At 36.4% G+C, this 12,802-nt stretch overlaps 1 protein-coding gene across 4 annotated transcripts; it reads right to left on the bottom strand.

The window, feature by feature from the left end:
* Positions 1–316: 316 nt before the first annotated feature.
* On the bottom strand, positions 317–8,195 carry LOC104601520 (uncharacterized). 4 transcript variants are annotated; one of them, XM_088899661.1, is made up of 8 exons: positions 7,253–8,194; positions 6,602–6,730; positions 5,883–6,355; positions 3,063–3,246; positions 2,717–2,941; positions 2,463–2,579; positions 1,521–1,754; positions 317–622 (listed from the first exon to the last, which is right to left on the bottom strand). In XM_088899661.1, the coding sequence occupies exons 2-8, from the start codon at positions 6,665–6,667 to the stop codon at positions 407–409; spliced, it is 1,515 nt and encodes a 504-aa protein (XP_088755787.1). In that variant the 5' UTR covers positions 6,668–6,730; positions 7,253–8,194; the 3' UTR covers positions 317–406. The 4 variants fall into 4 exon arrangements, with proteins under 4 accessions (XP_088755787.1, XP_010263174.1, XP_088755788.1 ...); XM_010264872.3 differs by having other exon boundaries at positions 6,602–7,128; positions 7,253–8,193; XM_088899662.1 differs by lacking the exon at positions 6,602–6,730 and having other exon boundaries at positions 7,253–8,195.
* Between the last annotated feature and the right edge of the window lie 4,607 nt (positions 8,196–12,802).

The following is a 12,802-nucleotide window of genomic DNA, read 5'->3' as shown; positions in this document are numbered from 1 at the left end:
GAATTAGGATGGTATTAACCATACCATGCTTTCTGCAATACAAAATTGTGGTATTTCCATGGAGTGATTCAAGTATTTAGAATTGATATTGGAAGATATTGGCGTGCATTGCTTGTTGCTTATGGCTAATGCAGTTCTCTAACAATAAGCACATATTGGATCAATGAATCAAACCACTGGCTGTGAGCAGTATCAAACTGCTGATGGTGAACTTGAGCATGGATCAGTAAACTCTGAACTTCTGTTTTGATTTGAAATAGAAAGGAGCAGATTGGTATATTTATATGAAAAAATAGAAAGGAGCAGATTGAGCATGGATCAGTAAAAACTGATATATTTATATTAATTACTCTGCATTTTTTGATAAATTAATTACACTGCATTCTGCAATACAAATTAGTTAACCTTAAACAGGGGGTGAATCATGAGTTTGGAAATCAGTACGATTATGGGTCAATACTTCCCGTGCTCTTGCACTTCTATGCTGCAAACGCTGGTGAAGTGCCTCTGACATCTGATTGAAGAATTCAGCATCCCATCTGTTAATTAATAAAGGATCTTCTGCATAGCAGATATATATGGACGTAACAGCACTTTCCACCACCACCATTGAAAGTCCCACCTGAAAAGTAAATGGATTGAATTTGTTCCATCAATTAAGATCTTACAAACAAACCAAGAGCCAATTCAGAGGACCACATAATGCTTTTCCTAGATTATACTTGGTTACGTACTATAATGAAATCAAATGGCACAATATTTCGGTTCTCTCTTAACTGATCCATGTTAGTCATATCAGAAATTAATGTGATTTAACATTCCAACTAAACTAGCATGGAATTAGTTATCTATTGCAAATAGTCAACAAATGCTCATCCTACCACCCCAATTAATTATTTTAAGAAACTGGAAAGATTTACTACCAGGAACTACATTGTGATGAGGGGGCAGTAATCATTATGCCTAACACAGCTCAACAGCCGTGAAGTTAACCTTAACTACTGGGAAGCTTGTTCAGTGCCATTGAAGTGAAAGGCTAGATTTGCATATTAACTGTTTGAAATTTTAAATTTTAACCAGTATAAATGGATATAGATTTTTTTTTAGAAGGCCAAATGGATATAGATTAGGTAGACACTTCCCATCCTTAAAAAATAGCACACCTTGAATGTTACATAAAGTTTCACACCTTAACAGGACAATTATCAAATCACACTAGATCCCTGAGGACATTCTTGGACATTCAATTACATTTCAAAGTTACTTAGATTCTCAGAACTCATTGGATGAAAGAGAGGCTACATTTAATTTCTTTAGCCATGTAAACAAATGAAGGATCAAATAGTTCTGAAGTCCCGGAGAAACTGATTGTTTAGAAGTTCCAAGCAACATCATCAAATCGTCAATATAAAGATAAAAAGTAAAACAAAACCAACAAAGAAGCAAAGCAGGTCATAAAAACGAGAACCAAAGGTAAAACACCACTCAAGATGGAGGATGAAAAAGTTTAATGAAGTTACCAAGATCATCCCCATTAACATAGCTGTGGAGCCAACCATAATCACCCTGTCACTTGATTTAAACCATGCCCAAGTTCCTGAACAGGTTCCAGTAATAAGCCCGCCCAGGATGGTGCCCATCAATAGAACAGCTCCTGAACAATCATAGGCAATAAGTGCCTCAACACCAGTCGACTGGAATAACTCCCAGGCATCCCTTGCTGAACGATTGAAGCTTTTTCCATAAACTGCTATCTGGAGAAGTAACAACAGTAAGGTTTCAGAACATGTTATTGATCACAAGAGAGTAGGAATTGGTAATTTTCAATGTTATAGAAATAAATCACAATGACTTTATAGAAAGAATTAAGCTTTAGAAAGAGAAATCCATATGAAGAATCTATTGTCCCATGCTTCTTAGCCTGAAGAATCAGTCAATATCTTATCAGTTCCTTGCAATAACATAAAAAGCAACAGATTAGTTATGCTAGGTGAAAATGGATCTAAGGTCAAACTGACTATGGATTACCTTGATACTTAGTCATGAATGGAATTCTAAGACAAGGATGTGAATGGAACTTCAGATTACAATGCATAATGAAAAGCAAATATGTTAGTTGATGATTATGTTAAACAAGAAAGGAAATGTTCTTATGATATTTCCAAGTATCATGACAAATGATACACTAACCAAAAAAACCCTAGTTGCCGACTTATCTGAAAAAGAGAACAATCAGTTTCAAGTAGTTTTTGTATGCCAGGATATCAATTATAAGTTGTAAACCAAATTAGAACCAGTGATTCCATTAACAATCTTGAGGGCAATGAAGTTGTGCATTTACCTACAACTTATACCCTTTTTTATTACTGATGCAAACGTTGTTGCTACCTATTACTAAAAGTAAATAAATAATCTTGTCAGCATCTTGAAAGGAAAACTAAATGATGAAATAAGATAGCTACCTGGACATATGCATATTTATTAAAAAAGCGAACTAGTGTCTCCACAAGATGAAACAAAAAGTCCACACAGCAAAGCAAACACTCATTATTGCCAATCTTTGATCGCAATCCCCTGATCTAAAACATTTTATGATAAAATTCAGAAATAAATTAGAGCTAGAATAAGCAAAAGAACATTGTTAGCAAAGTACAATTTTAAACATCAGTTAAGCAGAAAAATAACTTAAAATGCTCTATGGTTCTCTCAAACCTACCTCCCATCGCAATGTTCGAATAGCAGCTGTAAACAGTGATCCATAGCAGATGCTTCCGAATGAAGTTGTCATAGCATGCTTCAAAGACTTTGCCAAGGGCTTGGGAGGCATTGATGCTGCTTCTCGGCCACCATGGATGAGAACAAGAAAGAATATTCCAGATACAATCACATGAACTGTATTACAGAGAACAGCACCTGTCCAGAATAAACTCACAGAAAGAACCTGGATGTACAAATAGCATTTTTTGGCATTAGTACTTGGCCCATGCTCTAAAAGGTACCTCATTACTAGTATCGTTCCAATAATGATTAGATGGAACGTAGAACAAAACTTGCCAGCTCACCACAAGGAGCCACCGGCGTCCACCATCACCCATGCTTGAAGCAACAACCCCAGCTGCTCCAAAGGACCAGATTACCATCCATAATAGCATGATAACCATAAACGCATAAGCTACTCTCATAACTTCTGGAAGGCTCCATGCCATTTTTACAGCTTTTTGCAACACCAGAAGGGAGAAGGGAAGTCTATGGAAAGTCAGAAAAAAATGTTCATACGTAATTACTTATTCAAAGTCTATATAAAATAAAATTAAATGGTAGGCAAGATTCTTTCAAAATTCAAATTACTGTGCCACTATTAAGAATTATTAAAAAAATAAATACTCTTCCAAATACATGAAGGAATAATGAGATTTCCAACATGAGGGACCCAGAATATGCATCATCCAATTGTGTGATTAAAATACTGCATAAATGCATATCTCCATTTATCTTCCCTTTTCATTCCTATCATACATAAAATTATGGAGAGCACCAATAGGATAGAATACTTATGAATCTATAAAATATTAGGTACAGGAGATTTATTCATCAACGGTTATATGGGAGAAGTAGTTGTATCACTATAAAAACATTTTCTTGCAGACTTGAATACACTAACATCACCTTTTGATTAAGAAATACCATGAATTTTCAGCCATAAAATATGGTTGATTTGGGATAAGGCTTGTTGAATCTTCTACCTCTTTCACTAGGGTTTTCCTTAGGTAAGGAAATATACCCAATTCATAAGTTGAAAATGGAGTTTGATTCTTAAAGTATCAACTTGTCATTTTTTCATATTTTTTTCTAATTAGTTTGTGCAAACACTTTAACAATGGATATGGTACTGAACAGGATGGAATGGTGAAACAGGATGCATGTAGTTTGTGCAACACTTATTTGTATATTTAACAGACTGGAGCTTTTAGAACACTTGTCTTCTCCCATAGTGTTGCAATTGCTTGTTGGAAGTTGAGTCCTTAAGTTAGCTATGGAGAAACATTCAGTAGCTCCAGTACTACTATAGGTATGGTAATGCTTAACTAAATTGAGACTTTGGTAAATAATTTTTACAAATTGAACCATAGATATTCTAAACTCAATGTAAGAGATATTCTAGCCCCCCCGCCCCCCGCCCCCCCCCCAAAAAAAAAAGAAAGAAAGAAAGCAGCTTGAGAGGATGCCTCTAAGCATAAAAAATGTTTGTTTTCCAAAGAAAACAAAAATCCTCCGTTTATCAAATTGGACTGATTCAATCTGGCTGTCAAATAAGCTTAACTTTGAATTGGCCATCTGTTGAATCCCCAAGTCTACATTGTCCGGTTGTCCCCATATCCCATTTTGTACTGGAATTCCTGGTAAACATATTTAGCCATCCAAAGTCTAAACTTTTAATTAGTACTGCCATGGGAAAAAGAGATTTTTCTCGAGACAGTAGTGTTAGAGAATAAATACCTATTGAGGTACCCCACCTAAAAGCTTAGGTTGAATGGTTCTTCAAGATGGTATCAGAACCTATTTGACCAAGTGGTCTAGTGTTCAATTTTTGTTGCCCCCATTTTAATTAATTAAGTTTCAGCATAAGGTATGTGTAGGCCTGTGCTTGTCCACACTTCAAGCCTGATGGGCTTTCGCATGAGGCGACGTGTTATAGAATAAATACATATTCAGGTACTTCTCTTAAATGCCCCCTAAAAGCTTAATCTGTTAATAGAGGTACCTGAATAGGTATTTATCTTTAACATGCCTCTGCATGTGAAAGCCTATCGGGCTTGGAGTGTGAACAAGCAAGGCCTACCCATACCTTGTGCTGGAATTTAATTAATTATAATGGGGACAATGAGAATCTAACAGGCTTTGATACCATCTCAAAGAATCATTCAACCTAAAAGCTTAAGCTGTTGGGTGAGGTACCTCAATAGGTATTTATTTTCTAACAAGTAGCAAGGGACTCTAAGTTGTAATTTGTTCCATGGATAGAAGGTAGAAAGGTAAACATGTGAGACCTAAACAGGCTTTGATACCATCTCAAAGAATCATTCAACCTAAAAGCTTAAGCTGTTAGGTGAGGTACCTCAATAGATATTTATTCTCTAACAAGTAGCAAGGGATTTTAAGTTGTAATTTGTTCCATGGATAGAAGGTAGAAAGGTAAACATGTGGGGCCCAAACAAGCTCTGATACCATCTCAAAGAATCATTCTAACTAAAAGCTTAGGTGAGGTACCTCAATAGGTATTTATTCTCTAACAAGTAGCAAGGGATTTTAAGTTGTAATTTGCTCCATGGATAGAAGGTAGATAGGTAAACATGTGGGGCCCAAACAAACCATGGTTCCATGTGGAAGATTCCTGGGTCGTTTGAGTTGTCTAAGTGACTGGCCTAGCAGATCTGTGTAAAGAATAATCTTAATTGAGGCATATTCTTGCAACTTTTTGCTTCTTTTTCATTTTACAGAAATTTCCACAAATGTGAAATAATTGATGTATCTTGCAGGTGATATTATTTCCATTCACAAGAAATGACTTGGATTATGCTATATCCATTCTCTTGAAGTAACCTTTTGTGATGCTGATATTAATTTTCAAAACTAGGCACTAAACCCATTGCCGGAATTTCCTAGAAAGACTTGCATATAGTATATACCATGATAAGTCAGAACTAATCTACCTTAGGTTTCATGGGTTCTGTAAGCCTATTGAGTTCAACAGTTCAAACAACTTTTGTTTGTCTGAAAACCGTACAGCAGTAAGCAGGAAATAGAAGTGCGTAGATTCCCCTAAATAGAATATGTTGTTTTATATAATGTGGATGAGGAAGGCTAAAGCTCTGGAGTCATACCTGTCTATAACCGATACCACATACAAAAACTGCAGACTCGCGGCAATAGCAAAGGCAATACCCCAGAAGACCTGATCGCCCCAGAAACACAAGACGCTTATCACAGCTAGATACGTAGTCAAGATGTGAACCGACACCTTCATCATCTGATTCGCCCGAGACCCAAGTAAGGACAGCCAAATCCATCCGAGAATTGTACCAACTCCGCCGGCGACAGCGTACAAGGGCCAGTAAGTCTCGGTCAATCCGGCCTGATTCTCAAGTATCCTGTTTGTGTACTTGTCAATATTAAGCCTATCTGCTTTCTTAAACCTATTGAGTCCCAGAATCGCAAGAAGGAATCCCAAGCCCACCAAATGCACAGTGAATATTCCTAACCAGAAAACATCCCTCCAGTGCCTCGACGGTTCAGGGGTCCTTCCGTGGGACAACGTTTGGCTCCCATCATCACTTATCGGGCTCCGCCCACCATTCTGAAATTAAAAGGATACCCCTTATTGTTATTATCTTTCCTTTTTTTTTTTTGAATCTTCATGTTTTCTATCAATCTATCTTGAATCAAAATTTCATTTTTTTTAGCAGAACAGTATAAACATATTAGCTTTAGTGGTTTTTTGTAGTTAAATTGAAGATGGGTAACGTGTCAAGGGAGGAGAGAGAGAGAGGGTAGTGATTGAAAGGATTAGGATTAGAGAGGAAAAGAGAAAAGGAAGGATTACCTGCTGAGTGGCAGGGATGGAAGCGAAATCGGCATCGGAAGAGGAGGCGCTTTGAGCGTCACTCATGGCGTGTCTGATCTAGTGGAACGTCCTAGTCCAGGGAGAAGAGGCATGGTTTCACGGATTGGCCTGACAGATTGATGGAGATGCAAGAGGGTCAAGGGAGGCTATAACGAAACTGTAACTAAAATCCTCTTTCTTTCAAACGGCAAAGACAGGATTAATGAGCAGAGAGAGTGGACCATAAATTATAAGTCTGTGATAAAGACCTCCTGTATTATGACTGTGAGATAAGCACCTCTTTTCGTTAATTTTTCGTTGAAATATTTTTTAATCCCTATATTACCTTTATAATAATTAGAAGAAAAACACTGTTCATTTTTTTCAATATTACGATACACGAACAATGCAGATGCAGACATTATTATTTCTTTCTCTTTCCCCCGATCTCTCTTCCTCCACAAAAACCGTCTTCTTTGCATCAACCGATAAGTACTGCTACATGATAATTGATTGCAGATGTTTTACTGAGAAAGATAAATAAAATATTCCCCTTACTCATGTGAATTAATTTTAATTAATATTTGAAATTATTTAATAAAATAAATAAATTAAAAAAATAAAAAGGGGATCAGGACTCAGGAGGAGTACAGGTGCATGGCGAGGCGGATTAGAGTTTTGACCCATCAGACTCTTCAGAAAACATTGACTAGGGGATGCGCAGGTTAAACTGTACTATTTCAAAGCTGCTCGGAGGCGTTATTGATCTCAACACCGTCACCGACGACGATGGCGATGCTTCGGCGGTGGTCGAGTGTGTTGATAATTGATGCAGGCGTTATTCTTACCTACACAACACTAACACAGTCTACAGCTTTCCTCCGTCCACGTCCAACTATATTTATAATTGATGAAGGGAGATGAGATGGATAATTGATAGACAAATTAAGAGTTCCCCTCTTCCCCAGTCCCCCCACCCACTCTCTCTCATGGCTTCTTCTTCTTTCTCCTTTTCTCAGTATCCGCCGTTTGGATTCTCCGGCAAATACTACCATGTGGCGGATGGAGGTGGATGCGTGAGGCAGAGTAGTTTCTTTGAGGGCAAACCTGTTCTTAATCAGGGACTTGGCTACTCCGTTATTTTGGGTTTTGGGGCTTTCTTTGCCGTCTTTACTTCTTTCTTGTATCTCTCTCTCCCCGGTAATTTGCTTCTGCACTACATCACTTGTGCGGGGCCGTTTATATCGTTGCCGGAGAAAGGGAGTGTTGTCATGTACTTGCCTCAGGGGCACCTGGACCGAAAATGACTGCTGGTAATTGCTTGCAGATGTTTCTCTCTTCCCCTTCCCCTTTCCTCTCTCTCTCTCTGGTATGTCGCAGCTTCTCTACTGCAAAATCTGGATTTAGCCGAGTGTGGAGAGAGAGGGATCGAGAGCGACTCATTTTCCAGAGAAAAAGCTTAACCCACCGATGATCAAATCGGAAAGACGGTGGCAATAATTGTTTGAGTACTGGCAGCGCTCGATGAAAAGAAGAAAGGGAAGATGATAAATGGGTTTCCTTCGTCCTTTTATTTGGAGAATTGGGAGATAAAGAACGAGGGAGGACGGTGAGAGAGGGGAAAAAAAGTAAAAACAATAGGTTTTAAGAAAAAAATTAGTAGAGTAGTTTAATAATGTAAGGCATTCCGTCAAGAGAGGTCTTTGTCTCACAATCATAATACAGGATGTTTTTGTCGCAAAATAAAGTACACAGACCCAAAAAAAAATACAGGGGGTCTTTGTAATTTATCCCAAAAAATTGTAAGATAGTCGGAGGTGAATATGCTTGACAAGCACAACGCACATGCATTTACAACAAAATGTCTCCATAATCTATATCTATTTCCTTTTCAATCATCTCTCTCTCCAACAGTCCAACTGTCACCCAATCAGTGTTTCCTTTCTATCCATCTCCACGGGTTTGGGCAGATGGCAGAGGCCCAACCCAACACTCCCCATTTGATAAATCCTGAGCAGACAATGGCCCAAATTTTCATATGGTCTGATTAGAAAGTGATCCATCTTGGTCTTCTTGGCCAGGCCAGATGATAAAGCTAGACCAACCCGGGCTCATATCAACCAAATGACATGCCCTAATAATGCCCCTATTGTCATATCAACAACTGTGAATGTTATCATCAAAGTCGTAGTCATGCATGTGAAAAGGTTTTCGAGTTTAATTTGGACTCTCCATAGGTCCCGGCCCAACCACCACAAATGTATATAGATGAAGTTAGTGATGATGGTGACAAAACTAACAATTAGCTTATACTTTAAGCTGAGCTTGGAAGGAATATAAATGTAAATATATAGAGTGCAAAATCTTATATTTTGTATGTATTTGTACTGTACATATTTGCATTTATATTCCTTCCAAATTGAGCCATACGTGTTGGTTTGGTGGCATTGTTGTTTTATAACTGAAATGTTTTTGGTTAATCAATTTATAAATTGGTGCGAGATATGTATTGTGACATCAAAGTTATTTCAGTTGGAAATTTGGACTACTAGTTGTCCAATGCAGAATTTTGAAATTACAGCCCCCGTAGTCTATTAGTAGCCCTTAATATAAATTGCATATCCACATCCTTTTCATGAATTTGGCATCAATTCATGGTCAGGATTCATCCCCTGTACCGTGGGGCCTAAAGATTTCTAAGCTGGGCTGATCAGTCATTCTCCCTTTATTTGAATTGGAATGATCATTGTTCTTTCTGGTTGAAATGTTAATTTATATGTTCACAGCACTCACATACATTTTTAAGGTATACCTTATTGCAATAGCTACAACATTTGTACACTAAATTATTTGTATTGATCAACCCAAAGTGTTTCAAATAGGAACAACTATCAATTATAAGTGAAGAGGGATGGACCCATGGATGTAATCTAACAACTTCTGATCAAAATATTTATATTGATTACCAACTATTTATTTAAAAATATAGGTGATTACATGTTATAAGGGTTAAATCTTGAACTGACAAGTGTGAGAATGTGGGTTCAAATCTAAGAGTGGCCTAGAAAATGTCAGAGGTTAGGTTTGTATTCAGTTTCTCCTCCCAAATGATCCAAGATAACTAATAACGTGAACTATGGCCTTTTTCTTTACTCGTTGGTTAAAGATGTTAGCATCTTGAATTATAAAAACAAGAAACCATTTCCATATGGTGTTTTCCTAAGGCTATGTTTGGTTTTAATAGGTTTCCTTACCTTGCCCTTCCTTTCTCTACTTTTTCCTTCAAACCAAACACAACCTAAATTCTCCTTAGAATATTCTCTTTTATTGTGATTCTCAAGTAAAATGGTGTATATAATGAAGAGTGTCCAAGTTGAAAAGTACAAGAAACTTATATACAAGAGTGGCTCATAGTCTGTTAGCTTAAATTTTTGGGTTGTATGTGGTGTTCATTTTTTGTTTGTCCATATGCAAGTCCTACACATCTGTAGATATACAAGCTAGCCCCTGGTTTTGATGACTCTCCTCAATGCACAACACCTTTGAAGCTTCCATTAAGGCCCTGTTTGCTTTTCGGTAAATTATTTACCCGGGTAAATGCAATTACCTAGGTAAGTTTTCTCGCAAAACACTTACCTGATTAAGTGCATTTATCCATGTTCTTTATTTCTCAGGTAAATAAAATAATAACCATTTTAGTCATAAAAGTCCATTATTAAAAGGAGCATTTTTGTTCTATTCAAGCGTTAGCAACTTTCCTCTTAGGTGAAAAAATTATTTACCCACTTAGGAAATGGGTATCACTTTCCTTGGTAAGTAGTACCCAGAAAAATAAACTTTCCCTGGTCCCTACATTAATCTGAAAAATGAACATGGGATTCTTGGTCAATGAGAACCAAAATCTCATTGACCAACTTTCCCCCCTCTCAAAATCCAAAAAAAGAACTCCCTCAAGTCTTACTATTAAAAAAGAATTGTTTCCTGTATATATAATTAATTGATTAGGATAGATCTCTTTTATTTCATCCTGACTGACATAGCCATTTGATTTTCTTAAGTAGAACTTGCAGTGGATAAATCGAAATTAAGGGTCACTAATTCCACCTTTTCTAAATGACTTTTTATGGATAGAATCAATGAACCAAGACCAGCTTGGCCCAACCAACTTTGACATTTGGACTGAGTTACATTGAGCCGTGGAAATCGTATCAGAAATAAGCAAAAATAAAAAAAAAAAAACGGACAAAGTTAAAGAAATAAGGCCAATTGTCATTTTATTTAACTAGAAAGTTTGACTGCACATCTCATGGCACTGAATTGCATAGGAAATTTCCTGCACTTCTCTCTCATTAGATTTAAAAGCGGTCAAATCCAAACTAAATTCAAAATCAGAATATAAAAGTTCAATGTAGATTTTTTATTTTCACTGCAGAGTTATAAACATTTAAAATGTCAAAAACCTCATTCTACAGATTAATGTCCATCCGTGAATTAGCATCAATTCCAAACTAGTATTCACCCCAACAATTCTGACCCTGGCCTAAACCATCATTCTCCTCCAGTAGATAAATATTTTCCGTCTAAATAACATTTTTCCATATTAAACTACTATGTATATGAAAACATAATATAGCGGGCATCTTTTAACACTAGCCTGGGACTCTTCTAGTTTACATATAAGTACAAGAGTTGGCCTTTTGGGAGACAAAGCATGCCAAGGGGCTCCATACACATTGGAAGAGTGTGAGGAGAACAATATAAATAAAGCCAACCATCTCTACACTTAATACAAAGCTAGGAAGTAAAATTGGAGCAAAACAAATAACTTTTGTTGAAGAGCATAGTTAGAAAACTAATTATATATGCCAAAATTAAGATATGGAAATGTTTGTATAGAATTTGGTTATAAAAATAAAAAAAAAAATGTGACAAAAATTTGGTCAAATATGTGGCATGGTTATAAATTAAAATATGTTTGTTGGCAAAAAGAACGAAAATATGTTTAATATATTATCTTTAAAAAAACTTGGCATATCTTACTTGTAAATGTATGTATAATCTATTAAAAATATGCATGTTTAAAAATGTAATAATATTTATATATCATAAAACATATTTTAAAAATAATATATTATCATTTTTTTGAAAATCCATATTATTAACATATTATACTTTGTTATGAGAAGTTTCAAATATCCCTCCATATATTTGAATAACTCTGGATCTAATACTATTTTGGTCAATAATTCATAAATGCATATAATACATACTATATGCATATGTTTCATATATGCCGGTTATGCTGAGTAGACAGAACATAGCACATGCCTTAATATAGTTTTACAAGTAAGACCACCCAACAACCATGGAGATCCGAGCTATCATTTTTTGTCAACGAATGAGGTTAATTAATTACTTAATTAGTTTACTCCCCCCTCCCCAACCCAATTTTTACTGTTATAGCTGCCTAGCTGGGTCCATTTTGCAAGGAAGACTTTTTCTTTTGCTCCCTTAAAGCACAATGGACAGTCCCAATTGCAGCTGCAGCCTCACCAGTGATGGAACCTCCAAGGTCAAACCATGGGGTGTTTATGCCATCTCTCTCTCAGCATAAAAGGCTGTTATGTTGAATTTGGATTAGTTGAACGTTTTAGCTGTTTAGCAAGCTGTCCAATTAATGATAAGGTTTTACGTCACTAATAAATTCATGGGCTCCATTGTAAAAGATGTGGGCCCCATATATTTAATACTGGCGTAGAACTTTATAATTGGTTCCACAGTTTGATGAACAATTAAAACGTACAGCTAAACCTTGCTCTGTTATGTTGCTTATGGGTCAGAGAAAACCATCTACAGTACCAATGAGAAGAAGTGATCAATTGCAACTTGATGATAGAGTCAGGATAGGCAAAAAAAAAAGGCATAAATTTGAATTGTGAGAAATAATTGGAGGACCCATATATAATTCAACAATGGATGTAGCACCGATCAAAGTGGAATTTCAGAACAGGATTCATGTAGACAAGGCTTTACTTGAGTTGAGTAGGTTGCTTATGGGGGGTTGTTGGTATGTTTCATTCAAGAAAAGCAACTTGGGTAAGCTTTTGCTCTTTGTGCTTCTTAAAGCATAACGGCAACATATTAAAAAGGTGCTCTTCTCAAGATCTTCTATAGTAAAAACAATGTGAGTTGCAAAGTGGC

The sequence above is a fragment of the Nelumbo nucifera genome, chromosome 3 (genome assembly GCF_055504915.1).
Source record: "Nelumbo nucifera cultivar China Antique chromosome 3, China Antique-T2T, whole genome shotgun sequence".
NCBI classification, from domain to species: domain Eukaryota; kingdom Viridiplantae; phylum Streptophyta; class Magnoliopsida; order Proteales; family Nelumbonaceae; genus Nelumbo; species Nelumbo nucifera.
The sequence above is the reverse complement of the archived record's forward strand: the minus strand, read 5'-3'. Positions and strand labels throughout refer to the sequence as shown.